The following is a 27,930-nucleotide window of genomic DNA, read 5'->3' as shown; positions in this document are numbered from 1 at the left end:
TGTCTCCATCAGCGTAGCATCATGTCTTGTCAACAGGAATGTCTCGCCGGGAGAGTGTGTGTCCCCTACCACCAGGAAGGAAGAAAGGAGTTTCCAGAATGCTCAGGAGAGGGCCATGCCCACACAGAGACTTCATTGGCTATGACCTGATTGGCAGGCTAGACTTCACCCTTTCATCAAGTTGACAGTAGATTATATTACTGCCACATAGTCCAAAAGATTAATGGACCTTGTAAAACTTGGTCTTCAAAAAACTAGATGGTGCCCAGCTACCAATACCAACTACACTGTTTGGGATCACAATAAAAAGTCCTAGACAGAGTCAGAGGAAATTGTGGAACAAAACTCAAAATCCTAAGAAAGACCAAGGTTACTGCTTAAGTAGACACTGGTGAACCCCCTAAGACAATGGCCCTTAGACACCCTTTAAGCCTAGAGCTGAATCCATCACTGGGGATCAAACTTTGAGCAACATAATAATAATATTACAGTCCATATAAGGTAACATCAGTCAGGTATGCACTCCTTTTAGTAATTAACCACAAAAGACCCCCAAAGCAGCAAATTGCTCAGGAACAAAATGCAGAAGACAGGAAGGGAATAGTGAAGAAGAATGAGTGGAAAAGAAATACCTGTAGGGAGTGTAAAGTAATGCTTTTATATTGTTGGGACTGCAATAAATGTCATGGAAGTGTATGAATTGTGAAATAGTTTGTTCTGTAAACTTTCATCCAGATACAGGAAAGTACAAATAAAAACAATAACACACGCACACACCTTCCTCTTAATAGTTGAGGTAGTTAGTTTATTGTGCCAACCTGGCCAATAAACACATGTGGGGTTAATTGAAGGGTGTGGAAGGATAAATGGCTCGGTGAGTCTTGCCTTTCTAGTTCTCGGGTCTCTTGCTCTTTGATGGTCAGACCACGGTGCAGCTAGCTGCCTTAGGTCCCTGCTTCAGCTGGCAAGGCTCACTTCCTGCAAGACATCCCTGAGGAGAAGCCACATGGACCTACCCCAATGCAGCCCTGGATGTTGGAGCAGCTGTGTGGAGATCACTGCCAGCGCCGAGATGCTTACAAGCTCACAGAATAGTTTTGTACTACTGGAGAACAGATTTATTTCAGCTTTCACATGATGCCTTTTCAAGTTGTATAAAACACTTTCTAGTCTAAATTTTGCTCATTCACTTGGACTCTCCTCAAAGTAAATAGTTGTTGTTTCTCTAAGAATAAATGCTTGCCTAAAGAATAAGTGATTGCCTAAAGTTTATAAAAGTCACCTACCTTAGTGTAGTGCACTATCAAGAAATGAACTCTTAGGCAGATTTCTCGAATGAACTCTTAGGCAGATTTCTCGTCTGCTGAAAGTAATAGCACTTTGAGTGTCACAGTTAATTCTAATTTGCAAACTTTGATCTGCTACTGTAACCTGTAATAGTGTCTGTGGGATTGGACTTAATTCTGGTAGAGTTGCACTGGAAGGATGCAGTCTTACTCAGAGCTAGAAAATCAAAACAAGGGCATATGAAGATGGTGGGATGGGCATATGGTGGATGGAATATTAAGTACCATGACAATGTAGTTCAGACTCATAGGATATGCTTTTTAAAAAATATTTTTGTACAGAGGTCCTGGAGGCACAGTGTGGGAATTGTGCCCAATCTGACCCCACCACACTGGGGTGAAATGCTAAGGGTGTGCAGTAGAGCAGCAAGGGGAGCAAAAGAATAAAGTCTCCAGGGAATACCAAAAATAGACTGAGGTGGCAAGACGTGGCACCCCATCAGACTTGACCAGAAAACATGCCTAAATGCCAACAAACAGACCCTGAACTATTTATCGGCTTTTTTGTTGTTGGTGGTGGTTTTTATGTGTTGTTGTTTGGGTTTTTTGTTTTGTTTTCTTTTGCTCTGCCTTGTTTTTGTGCTAATTATTGTCTGTATGTCTATCTAGGTAAGCTAGGTGGGGTAAACAATCTGGAGGAGAAAACAACAGGAGCTATGGTTTGGGTGGGGGATGGAGGGTGCAGGGGGGATATGGGAGTGGAAGTAGGTGTTAACAAACCCAGAGACAAGGGAGCAACAAGTGATCTAAAATAATGGTGAGAGGGGCATAGGATGCCTAGTAGGGCTAAGGACAGTGTAACTGAGAGAAATTATTCAAACCCAAATGAAGGCTGAACATGATATTGGGAGAAGAGGAAAGTAAAAGGAAATTCAGGTAAGAACTAGGAGGCAAAGGGCATTTATAGAGGTCTAAATACAGGCATTACATATGTAAACATATAACAATAGGGAAATAAATCTATGTACATATATTTGTATTTTAAGTATTACGGTAGCAGATAGACGTTGGGCCTCTACGCAAGTGTTCCCTCAATGCAAGAACATTTTGCTCCAATAGCCTGGCATTTCATGATGCTCGCCTTTCCAACACGATCACTGAAGACAAAATGGGTACATATCAAATGTAAAGAAAGCTGATGGTGCCAGTCTATCAAAAGTATAGTGTCTGGGGTCTTAAAGGCTTGAAGATAAACAAGTGGTCATACAGCTGAGAATCAACAAAGCACACCTGGAGGAAGCACACCAGCATGTGTGATCATGAGGTATCGATGGGCTCAGGTATTAGGCATCAAAGATCCGGAATAAAAAATCTTATCAATGTGAATGAGGGGGAATGCAGAGTGGAGACCCAAAGCCCATCTGTAGACAGTTGGACATCCCCTTACAGACAAGCCAGTCAGTGTGCAGTATAGCACCAATTAAACATACAACTCTCCTCTAGTTCTTGAATGCTTCCTCCCCCTGACTATCATGACCCCATTTCTACCTTATAAATCCAGCTAGACCAGAGCATGTACACAGGTACAGAGAGAGCTGGAAACACAGGGAATCCAGAACAGAGGACCAATATTGAGAGTAGCAATATTAGGAAGGTAAGTGGAAGGTGGAGGGGAGTAAAGAGGAACCCATCACAATGATCTATATATAATCCCCTCCCTTCTAGATGGACAGCAGAAAAGTAGGTGAAAGGAGATATCAGTTAGTGTAAGATATGAAAGAATAGTAACAATTTATAAATTATCAAGTGTTCATGGGGGAGGGAGAGGAAAAAATGAGCTGATACCAAGGGCTCAAGTAGAAAGGAAATGTTTTGAGAATGATGATGGCAACAAATGTACAAATGTGCTTGACACAATGGATGGATGTATGGATTGTGATAATAACTGTTTGAGCCCCAAAAAAATGGTTTTAAGAAAAACCCCTTATTTTTCCTCTAAGATTTCCTTTAGTGAGTTTTATTTCTAATTATTTTATAAATTTTTTATATGTCTATTAGAGTTCTCAATAGAAAAGGCCTTTTAAAAATCTTGAATTACTTTCATAGCCTCAAGTATGAATGCACTTCTGAGCCTAGGCCTAAGTCACTTCTAGAGTGTTGAGTTCCGGTATTATACATACGTTATCGATGATGAGACTGCGGCATCAAAAGGCTGAATAATTGCTTATGTAGTGAGATTGGAACCCCAAATTATTTAGTTTCAATTTGTTTTTTAATGTTCATTGACTCTGTATTTTACAGTTACCAGTAATATGCCCAACTAATTACAAGTTAAATACTTGTGGTCAAGTTTCTAATAACTAGTTTTGTAAGTGAGTAAAATAAAACAACTTAAAAAATCATTGCCCTTTCAGAGCTTTATGTTGGGAAAAGCATTGAGTACAGTTTTGGGGTTTTTACTTGTTTTCTATTTTAAAAAATATGTCTTAAATGATTTTTATAGAAGCTTAGCAAACTGAGCAATAGTGTAAGGTTGGCAATGGTAACCTGGAGCACAGTGAGACGGACTGCTGGGAGTTTAGGTGCTCCCTAGCACTTTTCCCTACGGGCTCGAGGGAAAATGTCTGTACGAACTTTGGCCCGCCTTGCTTTCATTATCGTCTTTCCTCCTTTTAAGGGTATTGTCGTAAGCTGTTGGGTAGGGCTTTGTTAGAGACCATTTAGCACTTTCATGGGACTTAAAGTTTTTATGTGGAGACTGAGTAGAAAGTTTCAGTAACAGGTGAATAGAAATCATGTATGCAATCTATAGCTCCTAAATATCTACCTCAGATCCTTTTAGCAATTTGAAGTGGTGTATAAGCAAAACTGCATAAAGCTGCTCTGCTCATGTATACCTTCTTTCTGCCCCAGGAGTTGTGTTCATGATGAAAGGTCTTTGATCCCAGAATTGTTTTGAAAACTGTAAATCTAGTTATGGTGCCTTGCCAACCCTACTAAAACATTTTCTCTGCATGGATAGATTGACTAGTGTATAAAATCAAGATAGAAGTACCTGGATGTGGGGGTTGGGTTGTTGAGACGGATGGCACAGTGAAATAAAACCCTTAATCATTCATATGGTGCTTTTATTGGCTTTAGGGTGTGTTTTAAAATAATGCTTGAATGTAGATGTATTAAATATAAAAGGGAATCTTCATTTTATAATTGTTTAAGATTGATGTAAAGGAAAAAAAGTAGCTGATAAATGCCATGTCTTCTTTTTTTTATGTTGAAACTAATTAGATGACCAATTATTTACAAAAGCTAACTATAAAACCTTTATTTTGGCTACATTTGAAGTGAGAATAATATTGAAAGTAATGAAAGGTCAGAAAAGATTTAAGATTTTACTTTTAAGTTTTTAGCTCAGTTTTTTCTTAAGTTGTAACACTCTTAATACTGCATTTTAAAAGTATGTTTTTATTCTTCAAACATTTTCAGGAAATTAGTACTTGACGAAGATATTCACTAGGATTTCAGAGATATTTTATTTTGAGATTTATGTTTTTAATACCAAAAACCTACTGCCATCAAGTCTCCCTGACTCCCAGGGACCCTATAGAACAGAGTAGAACTTCTCCATAGTTTCTGCGGCTGTAAATCTTCATGGGAGCAGACAGCTTCTTCATTCTCCTTTGTAGCAGCTAGTGGATTTGAGTCACTGACCTTGAGGTTAACAGTTCAATGCTTACTGATAGTGTAATCAGGGCTCCTTTTATACTTCCACAGAAGGATTTAAATGTGATTAAAGTAGCATTCTTATAAAAATAAGTTGATCCATAAGAGAAACTCATCACAACCTTGAGATAGCCAAAGATTTCTTAAGATGGAAAGAGGACTAATCATTAAAAAATAATAACTATTTGTTACACTGATGGCCAGTCTCAGAAACCACAGGGTAAGTCCTCCCCTGTCCTATGGGGTCACTGAGATGGTTTCGACTTTATGTTAGTGAATTTTGTTTCCCTTTTGGTATAAGGAGAATAATCACACTGGTAAGGTACTGGCACTTTGGAAAAATCAACCATTTCAAATAAAAAGGGCAGCACTTACCCATCTTAACAGTTGGATGGATTCTCTAAAAATGGTTTGTACAGAATTTAATTGACACTGAATATTGAGGAAAACTTTGGAGCCTTTGAAGCTTTTTTCTATGGCATTGTAGTCTGTAGTTTAATTGGTTTTGCTGGCAATGATGTTATTTGAGGATATCATTAAATTTAAATCTAATAAGCTTTCCTTTTTTTCTTTCTAGCCCATTTTTCAGTGAAGAATTTTACTTTGAGATCCCAAGAACTTTCCAGTATTTGTCTTTCTATGTTTATGATAAGAATGTTTTACAAAGAGATCTTCGTATAGGTATGTACTACTAATAATTATCATTAATAGAAAAATACAGAGTAATATGTACTCACCATTTCTAAGCTTCCTCTCTAGCCTTCATGTTCATCTGTCAACTTAATGTTTAAATTGTGTACTGGACACGTCTTCAGATAGGCCATCCTTGATCTCCTAGCCATCATCCTGTTTCTAGAAGACCTCGTGGTTCTCTCTTCATGGCACTCAGGATGTTTGTGCTTCAGTTCAGTGTCTAATGTTAAGATTCTCTGGTTGAATATACTTTGAGGGCTGGGACTATGGCTCACTGGGTTAAGAATTTGATAAGTATTCACTGAATGATTCAAAATATCCTATACAAAGATACAGTCTTGATCTCCCTCATTGAAGTTTTTCTATCAAAGTAATCATTTGCTTTTATCTAGTCTTATCTTTTTCTCCTTAGTTGTATCAATGACTAATAAATGTATTTCTGAAATAACTGTCAGAGTCCAGGATATGGTCTGTAGAACAGAACGAACTGTTGTGTGCTTGTGTCACATTCGTGGTCTTTGCACCTTCTTTATATTTTAATAACAGGTAGAGAGAGGTCTTATATTATCCTCTCCTTTTAAAAAGTGCCCTGAAATAGATTCTTTCCACCTCTCCTTTCTGATTTGAAATGTACTCAAGTCTCCCGCTAAAGAACCTTCTCAAACAATGGGTTGATTGATTGACGTTGATTCTGACACGTAGTGCCCTATCTCGGGTTGCCCAAACTTGTCATCTCTACAGGAGTAGATGACCTCGTCTTTCCTCTGTTTAATCCTTGCAGCTAGTGACTAAACCACAGTGCTGCCAGAGCTCAAGTGTACGCCAGCCCCCAAATTGAGCTTTCTTTGACTTTGTTCTCGTCCCTGCCATCTAATGCTCCCAGTAAAATTAGCTTGATTGAATCTAACAGCACCAGCAGCAGCTTGTTGGTAAGGAACCGTAGGGTCCTAGTGGTAAAACTGTTTGGTTGCCAACCTAAGGTTGATTGTTCGAACCCACCTAGCAGCTCTGCCGGGGTTCTACTACCAGAGATTGCAGCCCAGAGAGGCTTATTGAGCAATTCTATTTTGTCACCTGGGGTCGCTAAAGTGTAACATAAGTGAGAGAACAATTACTTTGGTTTGGTGGGGGTTAACAAAGACCTAGCAAGGAAATTCAAGAGATTGGCAAGAGAAGAGGAGTAATTGTGATCCTGGTGGTTGTGCAAGCTGCTGGGGTATAGAAGTTACTTAGGAAAGGGTGGTGGTAGGATATAACCCTGGGGATATGAGCCAAATTGTGATGACCCTTTTAAGACCTTGCTGAAAAATTGGGATTTTTATCCTCTAGATTGTAGTTTTAGGTGTTTAAGAATGAGGATTTTAAAATGACTTGCACGTTGAATTGCATATATATAGCTGTTTATACACACATATGTAACCGTATGTATATTTCTCTCTAGGCATATAGGAACCAAAAGGGAGGGTAGTGGTTGGAATTCACCTAGAGGTACCTCAGAAGACAGATCTAGCGATCTGCTTCTTATAGGTCACAGTCTTAAATTACCCTGTGGAGCAACCCAGAGTCAGAATCAGCTCAATGGTAATCAATAGAATTAATGATAACTCAAAACTAAGGACCTGTGGTGGTGCTATCGTTTAGGCTTTGGGTTGCTAACTGCAAGGTCAGCAGTTCAAGCCTATCAGCCACTCTTAAGAGAAAGATGAACTTAACTGTTCTCATAAAGATTTACAGCCTTAGAAACACCATATAGGCTTACTGTGAGTCGCAATTGATGCCAGTAGGCTTGGATTCTGAATTTTGTAGCTTAAGACAAGAGACGAAAATCTGACATTTTTCTTTTTGTGTTATTTGTATTTCAGAAACTTGGACTTCGTTTTCCCCTCAGCCTCTTCATTCCATTCTCCACTTCTCCTTTATCCCCTCTTCCTCCCTCCCATTCTCCCTCTCCTTGACCCTGTTTCAATCTCTACGACTTAAGACATACCTTTCTTTTTCATATTGCCTGATTGATTAAATTAAGTTTTCCTAATACTTGAAGAGCTCAAATGCTATATCTCCTCTTTCTTTTTATAATATTTTTTCTTATTCTTGGAACCATGTTCTTCTCTGCTTATTTAGGCCAACTGATCTCATCCAACTCTTTAGTATCAGAGATTGGCATTTTAAAAAAAGATCTTGTTAAGAATCAGAGCTGCAAATAAAATCGCAGGTTTTTCTCAATAATACAACTAGTGAGAGAAAGACTCCCTTCATAGGAGCCAAGTCATTCAACTTTTTAGTGATATTGAGTACTAAGGATACAGGATATGGGAAATAGGAATAAAGGGGCATTTGTTTATTGATGTTCTTTAACCTGTGAGGCAAGGAGAGGATTCTTTTCGGAAAGGATATTTGTAATGGAGAATGTGTTCTTCCACTAATCAGAATTGTGAATTGTAAATAGGTGGAGTAGATGATTACTCTAGTATTTTAGAGTGATTACTGCTTAAATAAGTTTCAACTGGGGGAGCCTGAAAATCAAATCACCTCTTAAAACACAATGCCAAAAAAGGGAAAACACCCCAAAATAAACCAAAAGCACAGTGCCTTTCTCATAATTGGTTCAGTAACTAATGATTGGCTCAATAAGCGAATGAATCATTTAAACCACTAAACTTTCAATAAAAACCCTCTTTTAAACATTGATGATGGATACAAAAGCCATAGACAATTAATGTTAAAGAGACGTGGGTAGGTCCCAAAGTACAAACTTCAGCTATAGAATGCACATGTCTGTTTCTAAATGTACATACATTATTTAAATTTTTTTAAAAGTACCAAGCTGTTAGATACTGCCTTACCATTTTATTATATCTCATGTGGTACAAGGCATTACTTAATAGAACTATGGTAGTCATAATCAATATTGAGTGCTCTCCTGTTATTTTGTATCCCTAAGCTAAATGTTTAATTGATATTTTTAGGGATCTGCTATAATCTATAAGGCAAAATAGATCAAGAGCTGCATATGATTTGTCTCCATCTGTACACCTTCAACAGAATACGGAATATTTAGGTGTTTCAGACAGTGCCCGAATTCTATGCTTGGTTTTTAATCAGTATATTCAGCATTGAAAAAATGCTTTCTTCCTTATCATTTTTATCTTAAACTTAACCAAAAGAAGAACTTAAAACTTACTGTTTTCATAGTGCCGTTTCTCATAAGATTTGAATGCGTTAAAATGTTTATATATGTATTCACATGAAGTTTTTGACCTTCACATTAGATTTCATAAAATATATTTGAAAGTTGGAAAGATTTGTGCTTGTTTGGAGAATTACTTTATTCATCTCAACATTTAACAGCTCTTAAACTTAATGCTCTAGTAGGTGTAGTTAATGAATTTTAACTAGTTTTCCTTTGGATTGTATATTAATATAATTGTTATGCTATAATGAAATTATAGCTGTATATTTTAATATTGTCCTTTAATTTGCATACAGATAGACACAAGTCATGAATGGGAATACAAGTTTATCAAAATATTTCATGTGGTTGAATTATTTAAATAGCTTTTTTCAGATTTAATCTATACACTTTAAAATTTATTCTTTTAAATGGCCTTTAGTATGTTTCTTAAATAACAAAGTTTTCAACCATCGCCATCTTTTAAAATTTTAAGTTTTGACATGATTCACATATCATGCAATTCAGTAATTTAAACATTAAAAAGGGTTGTACAGTCATTACCATAATCAATTTTGGAACATTTTCTTCATTTTTGTACTCATTATTATTAGTTACCCATTTCCTACTAACCTGTCCTGCCATAACCCTAAGAAACCATTAATCCTATGATTTCTTAGGGTTATTTATGTCTACAGATTTACCCATCTTGGGACAAGGGTGAGGATGGTGTAGTAGGCCTGGTAGGGTATGATCAAGGGTAATGTAACCGAGAGGAATTACTGTAACCCAAATGACGACAGCATGATAATGGGACAAAAGGAAAGTAAAGGGAAATGGAGGAAAGAGATAGGAGGCAAAGGACATTAATAGAGGTCTAAATAAAGCCATGTACATATGTAAATATAGTTATATACGAGGTTGGGAAAGTAGAATTATGTGCATATATTTATAGGGTTAGTATTAAGGTAGCAGATGGGACATTGGGCCTCCACTCCAGTACTTCCTCAATGCAAGAATACTTTGTTCTATTAAATTGGCATTCCATGATGCTCACTTTCCCCACACAACCGCTGAAGACAAAATGGGTGAATAAGTAACTGTGAAGAAAGCTGATGGAGCCTGGCGTCTAGGGTCTTAAAGACTTGAAGGTAAACAAGCGGCCATTTAGCTCAGAAGCAACAAAACCCACATGGAAGAAGCACACCGGCCTGTGTGATAACAAGGTTCCGAAGGGATCAGTTGTCAGGCTTCAAAGAACAAAAAAATCATATCATTGAATGCTCACCTCCCTGATACTATTACTAAAGACAAATGGGTGTATAAGCAAATGTGGTGAAGAAAATTGATGGTGCCCAGCAATCGAAAGATATAGCGTAGGGGGTCTTAAAGACTTGAAGGTAGACAAGCGGCCATCTAGCTCAGAAGCAACAAAGCCCACATGGAAGAAGCACACCAGCCTGTGTGATCACAATGTGTCGAAGGGATCAGGTATGAGGCATCAAAGAACAAAAAATCATATCATTGTGAATGAGGGGGAGTGTGGGATAGAGACCCAAAGCCCATCTATAGGCAATTGGACATCCCCTTACGGAAGAGTCACGGGGAGGAGAGGAGCCCTTCGGGTGCATTGTAGCAACGATGAAACACACAACTTTCCTCTAGTTCCTAAATGCTTCCTCCTTCCCACCACTATCACGATCCCAACTCTACTTTACAAATCTGGCTAGACCAGAGAATGTACACTGGTACAGATAGGAACTGGAAACACAAGGCATCCAGGACGAATGATCTCTTCAGGACCAGTGGTGAGAGTGGGGATACTGGGAGGGTGGAGGGACGGTGGGGTAGAGAGAGGGAACCGATTACAAGGATCTACATATAACTTCCTCCCTGGCGGATGGACAACAGAAAAGTGGTTGAAGGGAAACGTCAGACAGCATCAGATATGACAAAATAATAATTTATAAAATATCAAGGATTCATGAGAGAGAGTGGAGCGGGGAGAGAGGGGAAATATTAGCTGATGGCAGGGGCTTAAGTGGAGAGCAAATGTTTTGAGAATGATGAGGGCAATGAATATGCAAATGTGCTTTATACAATAGATGTATGTATGGATTGTTATAAGAGCTGTATGAGCCCCTAATAAAATGATTTTAAAAAAGATCCATCTTGGATTTCATATAAAGATAAACATACCAAAACAAATGAAAACAAAACAGCAACAACACTAACAAAATAGATAAACCTCAATAGAATGAAAATAATAGCTGGAACACACACACATATTGCAAATACTAAATTTTTAAAATAAACTTTTTGTATTTTTCATGTCATGCTTTGATAAATGGACATTTTTTAACCAAAATTTTAAAAATTATTTCTATAAGTTTTCAGACATTGAGATAAAAGACCAAGCACAATATGTCATAATAGAAAGGATATGAAGCATAACGAAAGCCCATTGTCATTGACTTAATTTAAACCTACAGAAATAGAAGTATAGGAGAGAAGAGAGCTACCCCTTGGGGTCCTACCAGTGTGGTGTGTGGGGGAATCTTTACAGAAGCAGACTGCATCATCTCTCTTTCCTTGGTGTGACTGATAGATTTAAATTCCAGTATTTTACTACCTCCATCCAAATGCTTATGCACTGTGCCCCAAGGGTCCTTGAAGTATAATCATGGTACTTAAAATGAGAATTATTTGATAAAATGAAAGAAAGTGAACAAATCTTGCCATTAAAGCATTTCCTTTGTTGAAGTTCTCTGAATCTTGCAATAAATTGTCAGCCAAACAAAACTATGCCTACTTCTTAAAACTTAAATTGAGGAAGGAAATGCTTTGTACAGTAACATGGGAAATACTTCATTAGAATAAGAACATTTCTGCGTTTTCCTCTCTCACCACTATGTTCATTGCGTTGTATATTTTCTGAGAGATAGGAACTCTTTAGGGGACTGCTTTGATTTTTTTTTTATGTGTATATACTGAAGCAAGTGTTTGTATTATTTTGATAAAAACAAGATTTTGTAACTGTCTTAATATTATTTAAGTCGATATTCAGTATTTCTAAGATGTGTATAGCCCCCTCCCCCTTAACTGAAATGTATAATCGCTTATGAAATGCAGGTATGACTGCTCAAAATTTACCGGGTGATATGATTATTTTATGGTGTTAAAAATAGACAGGATTATTGTGCCTTTCCATTTGCATGGACGATACTCTGGGAATAGAGCTCTGGTGGTGCTGTGGGTTCAATGGTTAGCTGCCAACTGCTAGGTTGGCAGTTCAGACCTACCAATCACTGAGTGAAAGATGAAGCTGTCTACTCTTTTTTTGTTGTTTTATTTGGTTGCCAAATAGATTAATATTATTTTGTGAACTTTTAAAAATCATTTTATTAGGGGCTTATACAACTCTTATCACAATCCATATATACATCAATTGTGTAAAGCACATTTGTACATTCATTGCCCTCATCATTCTCAAAACATTTGCTCTCCACTTAAGCCCCTGCCATCAGCTAATTTTCCCCTCTCTCCACACTCCTCCCTCCCTCATGAACCCTTGATAATTTATAAATTATTATTTTGTCATATCTTGCACTGTCCGACGTCTCTCTTTACCCACTTTTCTATTGTCCATCCCCCAGGGAGGAGGTTATATATAGACCCTTGTAATTGGTAACTCCTTCCCACCCCATTCTCCCTCCACCCTCTCAGTATTCACTTTTACCCTTGGTCCTAAAGGGATCATTCGTCCTGGATTCCCTGTGTTTCCAGTTCCTATCTGTATCAGTGTACATTCTCTGGTCTAGCCAGATTTGTAAGGTAGAATTGGGATCATGATAGTGGGTGGGGAGGAAGCATTTAGGAACTAGCGGGAAGTTGTATGTTTCACCGTTGCTACACTGCACCCCGAATGGCTCTTCTCCGCGTGCCCCTTCTGTAAGGGGATGTCCAATTGGGGGTGTACAGATGGGTTATGGGTCTCTATCCCACACTCCCCCTCATTCACAATGATATGACTTTGTTCTTTGATGCCTCATACCTGATCCCTTCGACACATTGTGATCACACAGGCTGGTGTGCTTCTTCCATGTGGGCTTTGTTGCTTCTGAGCTAGATGGCTGCTTGTTTACATTCAAGCCTTTAAGACCCTAGGTGCTATATCTTTTGATAGCCGGGCACCATCAGCTTTCTTCACATTTGCTTATTCACCCATTTTGTCTTCAGAAACTATCTACCCTTATAAAGATTTATAGTCTCAGGAAATTCTTTGTAGGTTTGCCGGAGTTCAAATCAACTTAATACCAATCAACTCAGTGGTATTCTGTGTGAAAATGGGATTCTAAGCAAGCAGTTAAAAATGCCGTTTTGTGTAACTACAACTGAGTTTTTATATTATCCTCTGATTCAAAATGATCCAGAGGCAGTTCTGCCAAGGAAGTAAAGGACTTTTTCTTTCTTTTTAAGTCATTTTATTGGCAGTCTTAAGAACATTCCATACTACATCAATTTTATCAAGCTTATTTGTACATATATTGCCATCATCATCATTTCCAAAACATTTTCTACTTGAGCCCTTGATATAAGTTCCACCCTCCTGCATCCTTGAACAATTATATATTGTTATTATATTTTCATATCTTACACTGTCCATTGTCTCCTTTCACCCACATTTCTGTTATTTGTCCCCCTTGGAGGGGGGGAGGCTGTATAGCCAACCTTGTGATGGGTTCCCCTTTTCTCCCTCTTCCCCTTCCCCGACCATCTCCCTACCCTCATATTGCTACACCCAGTACTGTTCCTGAGGGGGTTATCTGTTCTGAATTCCATGTGTCGAGAGCTCTTATCTGTACCTAATGTGTGTTCTCCAGTCTAGCAGGATATGTGAGGTAGCACTGGGTCATGCTAGTGGCTCAGGAACTAGAGGAATGATGTGTTTCATTGGTGCTACTGCACCTTGGTTGAATCATCCCTTCCTTATAACCCTTCTGTAGGGGATATCAAATTGTCTGTGGATGGGCTTTGGGTCTCCACTCCAGTCCCCCTCATTCACATCATGAAGGGTTTTTTCATTCAGATCATAGAAACATTCCTTATAAAGGTGGATTTTTAAAATATCAGGTGAGAATTATTTTAAGATATTTTTACAAATAACATGAGGGTGGCTTCAAAAAGTTTGTGGAGATAAATTCATTATCTTTTCATTCAAACTTTCCACGAACTTGGCATAACAGTGCTGATGAGTCTTAGCCTAAGCAAAGTATGTTTTCTTACATTGTTTTGCTTATTTCCTGCAGGAAAAGTAGCCATCAAAAAAGAAGACTTATGCAACCATAGTGGTAGAGAAACTTGGTTTTCACTACAGCCTGTTGACTCCAATTCAGAAGTTCAGGTAAATATTAAGTTTAATAATGTAAGAGTTTTTCACTCACAAGAAAAGTGAACTGATAATACTGGCTTATGTTGATACCTCATTTTAAATTCTGACACCAAATATTTTGGTCATACAGAACTGTGGTAATACAAGTTGAAAGAAATTCCGCTTGCCATATAAACCAAGAATAATACAAATGTGTGTTTGTAAGTTTGGAGAGGTCAATTAGATCTCTATTTTTTCCTAGTCTGTTTCACTCTCGGTAGCAAATTACTGCTTTTACTTATTTATTTTTTCAAAGGAGAAAAAACATGAAGGGATAAGAGCTTTTATTAGTTCTGAAGAGAATCCCTGAAAATCTGTGCTTTCGTTCATTTTCATCAGGATGTTTTGTTATTCTGTTAAAAAAGTAGACTTCTGAAAATGCTTTTCACCACAGCCTACCATTGCCTAGTCTTCACTCCTACGTCCACCCCTTCCTGTTATTCACTTCTCTTTGTGTTTGAAAAGGTATCATTACTCGTTTTAGGGCTCTTTTACTCCTTGCCAAAATAAGAAGTTCTTTTACAGATTCTTTATCTGAGTGAAAAAGTACATTTAACCATGCAGCTGAACTCTCTTTGTTTCTGGGAAGTGTGAGTCTTAGAAGGTGCCATTTCTATTTAAAGGGAATCTTTTTCTTTAACCCTGTGTATTTATAAAGTATGGTAAGCATTGTGAAACCATCTACTAAGGGCATAGCTGCAGTGGGATTTTTCCTTTCTAAAAGAAGTTGTAATTTGTCATAGTGACTTAAATAGAAGTTTAAGGCAAGAAAAAATACTGTACACACACCCACAGATAATTTGCAAATAAAGTGCCTGCTTCTCCATTTCTTCATAACCCCTTCTGCATTCCATTTGATTAAATTTTCAAAAACAGTAAGAACTCACGCAAAGCATGATACTAAATGCTTAATGTACATTATCTCCTTCATTCTTCAGAATAATGTTATGAGGTTGACATTATTAGCTCTATTTTATTAATAAGGACATTCAGAATTGTGGGGGTTAAATAATTTGGCCAAAATCACAGAACTACTAAGCCAGAGGGCCTTCCAGAGATCGGTCTGACGCTGAAGCTTCTACCCACACTGCCGCACTCCCATCCACTGCGTCCTGCCGCTCATAGACAGTGGTCACTGAGATTAAAAGGGTCTCGTAGGGACCTTCGGAGTCTAAGGAATACTCACATTAACTCAAAGGAAAAAGGCATTAGCGAGTTTGTAGGGGAGCGTCTTAGAATACTATTACAGTAACCCTGCCATGGCTAGCTTGAGCTAGATGTTTTCTCAGGATTTTGTGAGGGAAGCTGCAGCTTAACTGGAAGGTAGGTTCTTCAGACTGAAACCCAAACCCCCTGCCATCAAGCTGATTCTGACTCTGGAACCCTATAGCTGGGTGCAGTTCTCACTAGGTCAGCATTCTTTTTGAAAAGACTTTCAATTTCTCATAAATCCTAAAGTGTGAGTTGATTTACCACAGACAAAATAGTTGACTTGAATTTGTGGCCAAGGAGAATAAAAACATTGTATCTTTAAAAACTCAGTACGAGGCACATAGCAACTGACACCCACTTAATTTCTCCTTAGATATTCACTGTGCTCATTGAGTGTAAGGACTTAGTGTCTAAAGTGACCCCCCCTTTCATTTTGCAAAGTGAATAGTTAATGTTTTCTCTTTACCTTTTCTTCTCACTTTAAATGGTACATATGGTTTCCTTCACTTAAATGTGATGATACCATTATATGCCTAATAAGAAAACGAAGCACTAACATTTTGTGGAATAATGGAATTAAAGGTAATAGAATTTTTATCAACTTTTGAAGCTCGATGGTTTATCTCTTCCCTTCTGCTTCTGTTAATCCATTTTAATCTCATCTGTCTTTCTGCATATCAGCTTTCTTTTTGGCAGCTAGAAAGTGCCACACCAAACTTTGAGTCTTTATGATCATGCACCAACACCACTCTTTTTTAATGTGTTTGTTTATTTTTGTGCTGAGTAAATTTTGTTATCAGATTTTCTTAGTTGTTGATTTTAATGTTTACATAAATCTCTGATTTTTTTCCTTGGATTAGGTTTTTTATTAACTTTTTCCCCTGTAGTTTATTAATTTTACTTGTATTGTGAATTGGGTGAAGGTGTAAAGAGGAAATTCATTTTCCATTCAGCAGTCATACACATTTTGGTTCTTGTCATGGAATGTATTTCCCACCATGGAAAACCACTTACTTCCTCCTCATAGTTCTTGTGTGTATTTCTTCTCCTTTCTCTTACCCCTTCTGCACTTCACCCATGGTAAATACCACACTTCTGACTTCAAATACTTGTTTTAAGGAGTGTGTAACTCCTTAGTGTTACTGTTCCCCTTATAGAGCAAGTGTCTGTTGTTGGGCTGAAGAGTCAACAGTGGAGGTGAGTTTAGTTCCAGATCTGAAGGGTGACTAAGGGCCATTGTCTTGGGCGGTGGTGGTAGTGGTGGGGTTATCCCACCAGTCTCTATCGAACTCATTTGTGAGTTTTATTTTCATCCCACATGTTCTCTTAGTCTGCCCAGGGCCTTCTAATGTGATCCTTTTCCAGTCTGACTCACTTCTCTGAGACAATTTAGAGAAAGAATTTGGCCAAATTTGGGCCAGTTGTCTTACCCCAGTATTACTTAGTTGGACATAGTTGGAGGATTAAGTCCCTGTAGAGCAGTTCCATTTAGGGCAGCAGTTCTCAACCTGTGGGTTGCGACCCCTTTGGAGTCGAATGACCCTCTCACAGGGGTCACCCAATTCATAACAGTAGCAAAATTACAGTTATGTAGCAACAGAAATAATTTGGGGGGTTACCACACATGAGGAACTGTATTAAAGAGTCGTGAAAAAAAGAGTCGTGGCATTAGGAAGGTTGAGAACCACTGATTTAGGGTTTAGTTTCCTAAGGAAGGAGTTTGAGTAGAGGACATAATTGACATCTCAATCTCAGAGGAAGGTATACTTGATTTCCTAGTTCCTAATTCGCACTTGTTGTATCTAACCAAGATTGTTGCTAGGCTGTTGTTGCGTAAGGGGTTTCCATGTGAAATAGGCATGACCGTGTACAGGATTCCTTTTGGTCTGATGATCTATGGTTATGTACAGAAAGGTAACGTTGCCCTCAGATTCCCAAGAGTAGTAAAGTAGCTTTTATACCAAAACATTTGAAAATTTCCAAGAGCGGTCGAACTTCTTTCTGTGAATTGTCTCAGATGGTTTATATTATTGTTAGTAATATTAATTATTTTCAGTTTTCTTTTCAAAACATTCAAGTATTAAAATGTTTCATGAGTGCATTTTCCAATTCTTTTTGTTTTGCTTGATTCTCTGTTTTGCAGTTTTACTCTTTGGCTTAAACCACATTTTCTCAACCACTCAAATTTGTCTTCAATCTCACGGAGATTTGGAAAAACACAAACAACCTCTCAGTGTTCCTCATGGCATTCGTAACAAACTATTACTTCATTGATTTTTAAAAACTTAGCACAATGTTGAATATTCCCTCTTTTCCCAGTTTTCCTTAGTCTCTATGCCTGCTTATCCTACTTCACTTGGTGTTCTTCAGATCTGTTGCTGTGGCCCATAACTTTCATAAGGTTTTAAAAAAACATCTTTTGACTCCAGTGATCTGTCTGTAGTCATGCCATTAGGTGTTTGGTACTTGAATTTATAAGAAAGAGTATTTTTCTTTTTATTTCTTAGGAGCTATAATAAAGAGCATGGCTGTGCCAAACGTGGTTATAGAATAAAGAAGTTGAATACAAAATGGACTTTAATAGCGATCCATAAGTCTGATTAAACAAAATCACCCATGTTCTCCATATGCTTTCATTATTCAAGGGTATTTGTCTCACACAACTGGTATAAGCAGTAAATCCAGATACACTGGCGACCATGTTCTTTTGATGCAATTATTTAGTTAATAAGTCCTTAGCAGCAAGCTTATCCTGAATTTCTGGATCATGCCGTAAGTTATTGATTGCTTCATACTTTGTTTGGTTTGGTGATATGATCTCTGCCTTATACATTTATATGGCCACTGCTTTAAAAAAAAAAGAAATGTAATGATTTACGTACATCAGGCTTTCTCTTACTCACCTATTTAAGACATAATGAATATACAGGCATAATTTATTTTTTGCATGTTAATTTAAAAAAACTAACATTACTTGTAAAATAAAGGAATGAACCACTATAGATAATAAATATTTAAGAAAAAAACTCCAAATGAGAAGAATTACTGAAACCCAAATGAAGACTGAGCTTGATAGTGGGACAAGAGAAAAGTAAAAGGAAATAGAGGAAAGAACTAAGAGACAAAGGATTTTATAGAGGTCTAAATACAGGCATGTACATATGTACACACACACACATATATATATATATATATATGTACATATATATATATATTTTTTTAGTTTTGAGATCCACATTTTATTTACAAGTGAAGAATGTCCCTTATAAAGCCTAACGTGGAATCAGGGAAGCGACATAAAGAAGTGTCTGCTGGCTTCACAGTGGTGTGAGAAAGGAGTCCATGTGACTGTCTCTTCACAATGATTTTGTTATTAAAAAACAAAACAAAAATGCCACATGATTTCGTCAGGTTGCATCAGTAAAAGAATGTAAAATAAAAATGATTTTTCAAAATTCAGCAGTCTCTGGTGAAAGGTGACCAGGATGTCACTTTCATTTCAGTGATAGCGCATGCTCCTGGCCTTGAGCAGACTCAATACTCATCCAGAGTATCTGCTCGAGGAACGGAGAGACCTCGATCCTTCAGCGCCTGAGCTTTCAGCGTCTCTGCCTCCAGCTTGGTCTGCTGCTCCACCCTTTGCTCCTCCAGGATCTCTTCAATAGACACCTGCTGGAGGGGCGTGTCACTCTCCTTTTCCAAGTCCTAGATCATCAAACTGCAGTCCTTTCATGTCCCTTATTTCTCCTAGTAGGACCACATTTTCTCCTCCTACCACAAAAATCCCTCGAGGAATATCACCGTATTTTTTTCCCACATGAATACGCTCCACAGTCTGATGGAGCACTAAGTTAGTCTACAAGCTCCTTCCGAAGAGGCGCCCGCCCGGGAGGAGATGGGCTACTCACTGTCGATGTCTTCGATGAGGCTGGCGGTGCCGGGCATATAGTTCATCTTGAGCTGAGATAAGGTTGCAAGGTTTAGCGGCAACGGGCCAGCGGGTCCAACACCTCCTCTTCCTCCTACTGCAGTCGCCGCCTCGGCGGGACTGGGGCCGGGACAGGAACCCGTCTGGGACCACACGTCCGCCCCGGCTCTCAGTTGCCGGGGCCTTCCGGAAACTGTATACATATATTTTTTTATGATGATGGGGAAATAGATCTATCTGCATATATTTATAGGGTTGGTATTACTGTAGCAGATGGACATTGGATTTCTACTCAAGTACTCCCTCAATGCAAGAACACTTTGTTAAACTGGCTTTCCATGATGCTCACCTTCCCGACACTATTGCTGAAGACAAAGTAGATACATAAGCAAATGTGAAGAAAGCTGATGGAGCCCGGCTATCAAAAGATAAAATGTCTGGGGTCTTAAAGGCTTGAAGATAAACAAGCGGTCATCTAGCAGCAAAGCCCATATGGAAAAAGCACACCAGCCTGTGTGATCATGAGGTGTCGAAGTGATCAGGTATCAGGCATCAAAGAACAAAAAAATCTTAGTAAATGAGGGTGAGTGCAGAGTGGCGACCCAAAGCCCATATGTAGGCAACTCGACATCGCCTTACAGAAGGGTCTTGAGGAGGAGATGAGCCATTCAGATTGCAGTGTAGCAATGATGAAACATACAACTTTCCTCTAGTTCCTAAAATGCTTCCCCCTCCCCCACTATCATGATCCCAATTCTACCTTACAAAACTGGCTAGGCCAGAGGATGTACATTGGTACAAATAGGAACTGAAAACACAGGGAATCCAGGATAGATGACCCCTTTAAGACCAGTGGTGAGAGTGGTTATACCTGGAGGGTGGGGTGGAAAGGGGGAACTGATGAAAAGGATCTATATATAAAGCTCCCTGGGGGATGGATAGCAAAAAAGTGGGTGACGGGAGACGTTGGACAGTGTAAGACATGACAAAATAATAATAATTTATAAATTATCAAGGGTTCATGAGGGGGGAGAAAGGGGGTAAATGAGCTGATACCCAGGGCTCAAGCAGAAAGCACATGTTTTGAGAATGATGATGCCAACAAATGTATAAATGTGCTTGACACATTGGATGTATGTATGGATTATGATAAGAGTTGTATGAGCCCCACTAAAATGATTGAAAAAAGAACTGGAAACAGGGAATCCAGGACAGATAAAGCCCTCAGGACCAATAATGAGGGTAGTGATACCAGGAGGGGAAGGGAAAGGTGGGGTAGAGAGAGAGAACTGACCACAAGGGGCTACATAAAAGCCCCTCCCTGGGGGATGGACAACAGAAAAGTGGGTGAGGGGAGACGTAAGACATGAAAAATAATAATTTATAAATTATCAAGGGTTCGTGAGGGAAGGGGCAGGGGAGGGAGGAGAGAAAATCAGGAGCTGAAAGCAAATGTTTTGAGACTGATGATGGCAAGAAATGTACAAATATGCTTGACACATGGATGTATGTATGGATTGTGATAGAGTTGTATGAGCCCCCAATAAAATGATTTAAAAAACAAATCTATCCATAAATATGTGGCATTAATAAATGAGATATTAAGTAAAACCATCATTCCGTCATTTTTTATGCATCTGACCAACCAGTTGTGTCTAAAATGATTTATAGAATCTAATTATAAAATATAAAAATAAGTGTTAGAAATCTAGAAGTTGGGATCTACCCTCTACCTCCACCCCATCCACACCACACACACCACACACACAAAATTTCCTTAGTTGAAACTATATTTATTGGGTTCTTATTTGATTGTTGAAATTTCAATATTTTATTATGCAAACCAAAATGTTTTTTAGACTAGAATATTTTAGCTGCATGCCTGTGCTTTCTCCAAATGCCTTTATTCAGCTAAATTCCCCAAACTGTGTATAAATTCATATACCTTGTATGATTCCAACAATATACTAAAATAAAATTTAGACAATCACAGCTATTTCTGTGTGAAGTTTTTATAAACATTATTGAAATAAACTTTTAGAAATACTAAGCTCTTGAGTATGTTGCTAAATATAAATTAATATGCTACACTATCAGCTGAACATAACCAATTATATTGGAAAGTTTGGTTTATTTTAAATTAAAAGTTTAGAGTGCAGTATCAGATCTCCGATCTTCCAGCATTTTCTGACCTATATGAAGGATATGCTGTTAGTCAATGTAGGTTAAGATAGCAGATGTGGACCAAATCACAGCCTTGTGTGTATCTTCCAAGAGTAGTAGTTTCTTGTCAGATTTATTGTTACTTCATTGTAGATATTAACAGTTTTATTTTCTCAGTGTTAGCATAAGTGTAGGTATAACTTCCTTTATTTTTATCCTACTTGTGCATTTCTAGGGCTTCTTGAATCAGTAACTTGATGTCATCCATTAGATTTGGAGAAATCAGATGATTTTATCTTCTTCGCTATTCTTATTCTTTCTTTCTCCTCTTTTCTGGCACTCCATCTACATGATTAATGGACCACTTCAGTGTCTCATATTTGTGCTTTGATCTCTCTGTGTTGCATTTTGGGTATTTTCTACTTACTCATCTCTCATTTTGCCAGTCATCTTTTCAGTTTTGTGTAATCTGCTGTTTTAAGTACATCCATTAAGGTCTTCTTCATGATTATTTTTATTACTTAATTTTAAGTTTCTCATTTAGTTTTGCTGTAGATTTTCTGATACTGTGCTGAGTTTGCCTTTTTCTTAGTCGTCAAACAAAAAATTGAAACAACATCAACCTGTCAGTTATTTAATTTTCTGGATCTCCTGTAAGTCTGCTTCTTTTGTAGTTGTTTCCTTTTTACTGGAGGTGGTGGTGTTGGGATTTGGCCTTATTTTCTATTATCCTTAGTATTTTTAAAACTGGAATTGTATTTGAAATGTGTTGGAGATAATTTGAGGCTCCGGATGAAATTTTTTATTCCTCCAGAGAAGATTCCTTTTTGCTGTTGGCAGGCAGTTAGACTCGCGGCAGATCATCTTACTCCAGCCAAGGATTTGGCCTATTTCCAGTTTATCCTTATTGCTCAGGTGTAATGATTCAGGAGTTCTAACTAAAAGCCTGAGTGCTTTCTTACCAGCGCCCCACTCCATGGGCCTAAACTAGGTTTTGGTTTGTCAAACACTTTGAGACTTGGACAAACTTTGATTAGGCTTCTCAGTTTTCCATCCCACTGCTTTGCCTATGGCGTTCCTTTTAACTAGCTGTTAACATTGCTTCACCAACAACTTTGTGTACAGCCCCGTGGCCAGAACTGTGTCATGTGACTATTCTTAACCACTACCATTGATTGGCTTCAAAAGAGGTTTGGGTATGTAATGTCTTAATTACCCTAATGATGACAGATATAAATAAAGCTGAACTTGGTATAAAACAGTCAGGAATAGTATCTTTTTTTTCTGAAATGTATATGAATTTGGTTTCGAGTACTATATGGACTTCAGATAGTTTTAAAAATGTGTTCATTTTTTCTTTACTAAAAGGCAATATGCATAGAAACTTTAAAAATCTAGGTGGAAAAAGAAAAAAAAATCTTCTGAAACCCTATCTACCATACATTACATCGATCAGTGTTTTACTAAACAGACTTCTAGTAAGTTTTTCAATACTTACATGTATTATGTGTATATGTATTTGCTTTAAAATAATATTAACATTGTACACTCTGTTTTGTAACTTCATTGTTTTTTTATGCTAAGTAGCATCTTAAAGTATGCAGTGAGGTAGTGCTTTACAATTTAGAAATTATAATTTCCTTAATTTAACACATAATGCCTTTTAATTTTAATGTTCCACCTTAATTGTATTTGTCTTGAATCTATCTGTTCTGTCCTTCCTCTTTTATTAATCAAGTTAATGCACAATTATGTGTCTTGTTGACTAATACCAAAGGAATGTTCTTGTTTAACAGCCAGTGGAAGTAATGAACATATTAGGTAGACTCTGACTTAATGATTCCTGGTGGAATCTCATTAAGAAAAATTTTTTCCCTAACCATAGCTTCATACTATATATTTAAGCCTTGGATAGTATAATTGCACCTTTCGCTGCTCTATTTTTAATATATATTTTCTAGAGTAGAGTAGATCACTGTAGGGTCGCTATGAGTAGGAATTTTCTACAATGTTTTCTACATTGTTCCTCTGAGACAATTAGGAGTGCCTTTTTAGCATATGCTTTCTACCATGAAATGCATGTTACACTAGCAAAACTACCTTGAGGTGTAAATTCTGATACAGTTGGCTAGATTCTCTCGCTGGCTAGATGACACACAGATGCTGACTTAGTAGGAAGCATGAGTCATAATTCTAGTTGAGTAATACAGCAAATTACTACATATTACTTTATAGTACTTCAAATTACTGCATAACACATAATAAATATTTAATATGGGCAAAGTAGATAACATAACACATTACTCCTGTTCTTGTGAATATTAAATACAGGAACATGGGCAGACCTATATATTATAATTCTATAAATATATTAGCTTAGATTTTTAGTGCAAGGTTTCTTGAATTTTATTTAGGCTTCACTTTACTCTTCATGAGGAGCCCTGGTTGGTGTAATGGTTCAGTGGTGGACTGCTAACCGCAAGGTCAGAGATTGAGGACAAAGAAGGACTTGAGTGGCTTTCTTGCTCTCGTGAAGGTTAGGGTCTCAAAAGCTCACAGGAGCAGTTCTTCCCTGTCTAATAGAGTCGCTGTGAGTTAGTATTGGTTACTGCTAATTTTATCAGTGATGCCTTTGTTGCCTTAGAATTTAGCTATCTCATCTAAACTTTTGGCTCAAGCTCCCTCTGTATTTGTTGTTACTTCCTGTCCATCTACTTCTGAGCTGTGTAGCTAGTGAACTTCAGACCCACTCTAATCAAATCTACATAAAGTCATGGTTTACGTTAGCTTTCTGTGAAAGAAAACAGGATTGTTTCAGAAAGGAACGGTGACTAGCTAATAGACTCTCCTACCTCTCTCTGATGAAGCATTCATGTCACTAGCTCCTAGGTAACACACCCCTGAAATCTCCATTTGTCACTGGGAATTTGTCATGTCTGAGGTAATCCACAGTGATTCTTAACAAGTTTAGAATTGCTCATCACCAGTGATAGGGTAGAAGAGAAGTATCAGGCTTTGGATTATTATATTTTTCCCTAGGCCTGTATTTCTTAGAAATTAATAGTTAGAATTTCATTTAAAATAGACTACCAAATTATGAATGACTATTTAAAGCATTCTTTAATTTTAGTATCGTTCATTGCCTTGCACAGATATTGTTATATTTATTGTTTCCCCAACTACACTATTGACTTCTTTTAAGCAGTAATTTTATCTATATCTGTATAGATTACTGCCCATCCTGTTTCAGAAAGTGTTCTAAAGCATAGCATCTTTATTGCTTTCTGAACTTAAGTTGAATTTTATTGGCTTTTTAACTTAGTTTTAATTTTTATTATATTTGTGTGCTTTTAAAAATTATTCTTTTAAAAATCATCTTATTGGGGGCTTGTACAACTTTTATCACAGTCCATACATACATCGATTGTGTCAAGCACATCTGTACATTCTCAAAGCATGTGCTTTCTGCTTGAGCCCTGGGTATCAGCTCCTCATTTCCCCCTCTCCTCACTTCCTCATCCCTCATGAACCCTTGATAATTTATAAATTATTAATATTTTGTCATGTCTTACACTGTCCGACGTGTCCTGTCACCCTCTTTTTTGCTGTCCATCCCCCAGGGAGCTTATATATAGATCCTTGTTATCAGTTCCCCCTTTCCACCCCACCTTCCCTCCACCCTCCAGGTATAGCCACTCTCACCACTGGTCTTAAAGGGGTCATCTGTCCTGGATTCAGTGTTTTCAGTTCCTGTCTGTACCAGTGTACATCCTCTGGCCTAGTCACATTTGTAAGATAGACTTGGGATCCTGATAGTGGTGGAGGGGAGGAAGCATTTAGGAACTAGAGCAGGCATCCTCAAACTACGGCCCATGGGCCACATGTGGCCCACCGAGGATATTTATCTGACTCGCCGGGTGTTTTTGCCCCATTTGGTTTTTTACTTCAAAGTAAGATATGTACCGTGTGCATAGGAATTTGTTCATAGTTTTTTTTTTAAAACTATAGTCCAGCCCTCCAGCGGGTCTGAGGAACAGTGAACTGGCCTGGCCACTCTGTTTAACAAAGTTTGAGGACCCCTGGACTAGAGGAAAGTTGTATGTTTCATTGGTGCTATACTGCACCCTGACTGGCTGTCTCCTGCCTGCGACCCATCTGTAAGGGGATGTCCAGTTGCCTACAGATGGGCTTTGGGTCTCCGCTCTCACTGCTCCTCATTCTCAATGATATGATTTTTTTGTTCTTTGATGCCTACTACATGATCACTTCGACACCTTGTGATCACACAGGCTGGTGTGCTTCTTCCATGTGGACTTTGTTGTTTCTCTGCTAGATGGCCGCCTGTTTATCTTCAGGCCTTTAAGACCCCAGTTGCTGTATCTTTTGATAGCTGGGCACCATCAGTTTTCTTCACCGCATTTGCTTATGTACCCAATTTGTCTTCAGCGATTGTGTTGGGAAGGTGAGCATCATGGAATGCCAGTTTAATAGAACAAAGTGTTCTTGCATTGAGGGAGTAGAAACCCAATATCCACCTGCTACTTTAACACTAACCCTATAAATATATGCAGATAGATCTATTTCCCTGTCATCATATAAAAATATATGTACATATGTACATGCCTGTATTTAGACCTCTATAAATGCCCTTTGCCTCCTAGTTCTTTCCTCTATTTCCTTTTACTTTTCCTCTTGTCCCACTATCACGGTCAGCTTTCATTTGGGTTTCAATAATTCCTCTCGGTTACATTACCCTTAATCAAATCCTACCAGGCCTCTTACACCCTCCTCGCCACTGATTTTATATCACTTGTGGTTCCCTTGTCCCTGGGTTTATTAACACTACTTCCTTTCCCCCGCTTCCCCCTCTGCCAAGTCCCCTGGAAATGCCGGTCCCGTTGTTTTCTCCTCCAGATTGTTTACCCCAAGTGTGTGCTTTATCTTCTAATGATAGTGCTGTTTTTGCGGTTTTATCTGTTTTGTAAAGGGCATTCTACAGTTTATGATTCATTTTAAAGTTTCCCAACACCTACGTGTTCACTTTCTTTTTAATCCATGTAATTGGAACATAAATATCTGTTGAACTGGGCATGAAAGTCTTAAATTTAATACCATATTTGATACATACATTTGACTGCTTCTTTTTGCATTTTGATCTATGTTGGTTATTTAACAAATACTTAGTGTGGGCAAAGTACATAACTCAATATCATAACTACTACTTGAAAAAAATAATGTTTTATCAGCACAGTAAACCACTCAGTTTAAAATGTTTTTGTCATTATAGGGTAAAGTTCACCTTGAATTAAAACTGAATGAACTGATAACAGACAACGGAACTGTGTGCCAGCAGCTTGTTGTACAGTAAGCATATTTCTTTGATCAAAATCAATTGCAAGAAGCCTCCATTTTGTATTGTTTTAATCTTAAACCAACTCTTTATTTGAAATATTTCGGAAACTTTTCCCCCAGAAGTTAATCTCTGCTATGCCATTGCTTTGTTTAGTTGATTTTCAGTTTGCTTTTTGTCTTTCTCGTGTACTCAGATTACTGTGAGTCACGAATTCATTCAGATCTTGAATATGGGTTAAATGATGGCTTATGCATAATTGAGAATGCACTGTAGGAGCGCACACACGGGTGCCGAACTGCCTGGCAGAGAAGATTAGGAAAAGGGTCCTAAGGTACTGAGAAAACTCTATTGCAGAACATTATGGACTTGGAATTAGAATTACATGTTGATTTCTATATGCCTCAAATTCTTATTTATGCTTTCCACCCTCTGGTTAGTTATTATTATTTTTATTTTTATCACCCAGACTCTAATACTTTATGTTGTGAAAATCTCCTCTTCAAACCCAATACCCCACCTCTTCCCTCTTACCCAAACTCTTCCTCTGTATTATCAGAAATACCTTAACCATACTTCTGAGTGTTTTCTTTCTTTCTTTTTAACTGATAATTGGATGCCCTGTTCAGTGCTATTTCCTCTTCAGCTTTCTCAAGCTCAAGTTGTATTTTTTTGCCGTCATACCCACTTACTGTAGATCCCAGTAGAGTAGATGTTCTACTTGTACTCCTGCTACTCCAGACTTCAATGTATTCTCCTACTTGTAAAAAACCCAGTACAGGAGAGTGAATTAAATGTGGCTCTTCTAGCTAATGTCTTTTACTCCCACCACATGACCTTTCCTTGCAGTGGGTCTGGTCGGCTAAGAAGGTAGGGAGTAGATACTGACAGGATTCACCTGTGAGCGATTGTAAAAGGTCTCCATATAATGCGATCCCGCTGTGTATAAAATGAGTTCTCTGAGAAGCTGGGGGAGGG

The 27,930-nt window shown here is 38.0% G+C and overlaps 1 protein-coding gene across 2 annotated transcripts in view; it reads left to right on the top strand.

Moving 5' to 3' along the window:
• The window catches only part of RASA2 (RAS p21 protein activator 2), a 160,281-nt gene that overhangs the window by 36,539 nt on the left and 95,812 nt on the right, over positions 1 to 27,930 (top strand). For both annotated transcript variants that reach the window (XM_075546823.1, XM_075546822.1), the window contains exons 3-5: positions 5,584 to 5,687; positions 14,178 to 14,272; positions 26,890 to 26,966. In XM_075546823.1, coding sequence (XP_075402938.1) covers positions 5,584 to 5,687; positions 14,178 to 14,272; positions 26,890 to 26,966 — 276 coding nt within the window. The remainder of the gene's footprint in view (positions 1 to 5,583; positions 5,688 to 14,177; positions 14,273 to 26,889; positions 26,967 to 27,930) is intronic.

The sequence above is a fragment of the Tenrec ecaudatus genome, chromosome 4 (genome assembly GCF_050624435.1).
Source record: "Tenrec ecaudatus isolate mTenEca1 chromosome 4, mTenEca1.hap1, whole genome shotgun sequence".
NCBI lineage: Eukaryota > Metazoa > Chordata > Mammalia > Afrosoricida > Tenrecidae > Tenrec > Tenrec ecaudatus.
This window is presented reverse-complemented; position numbering and strand designations above follow the sequence as displayed.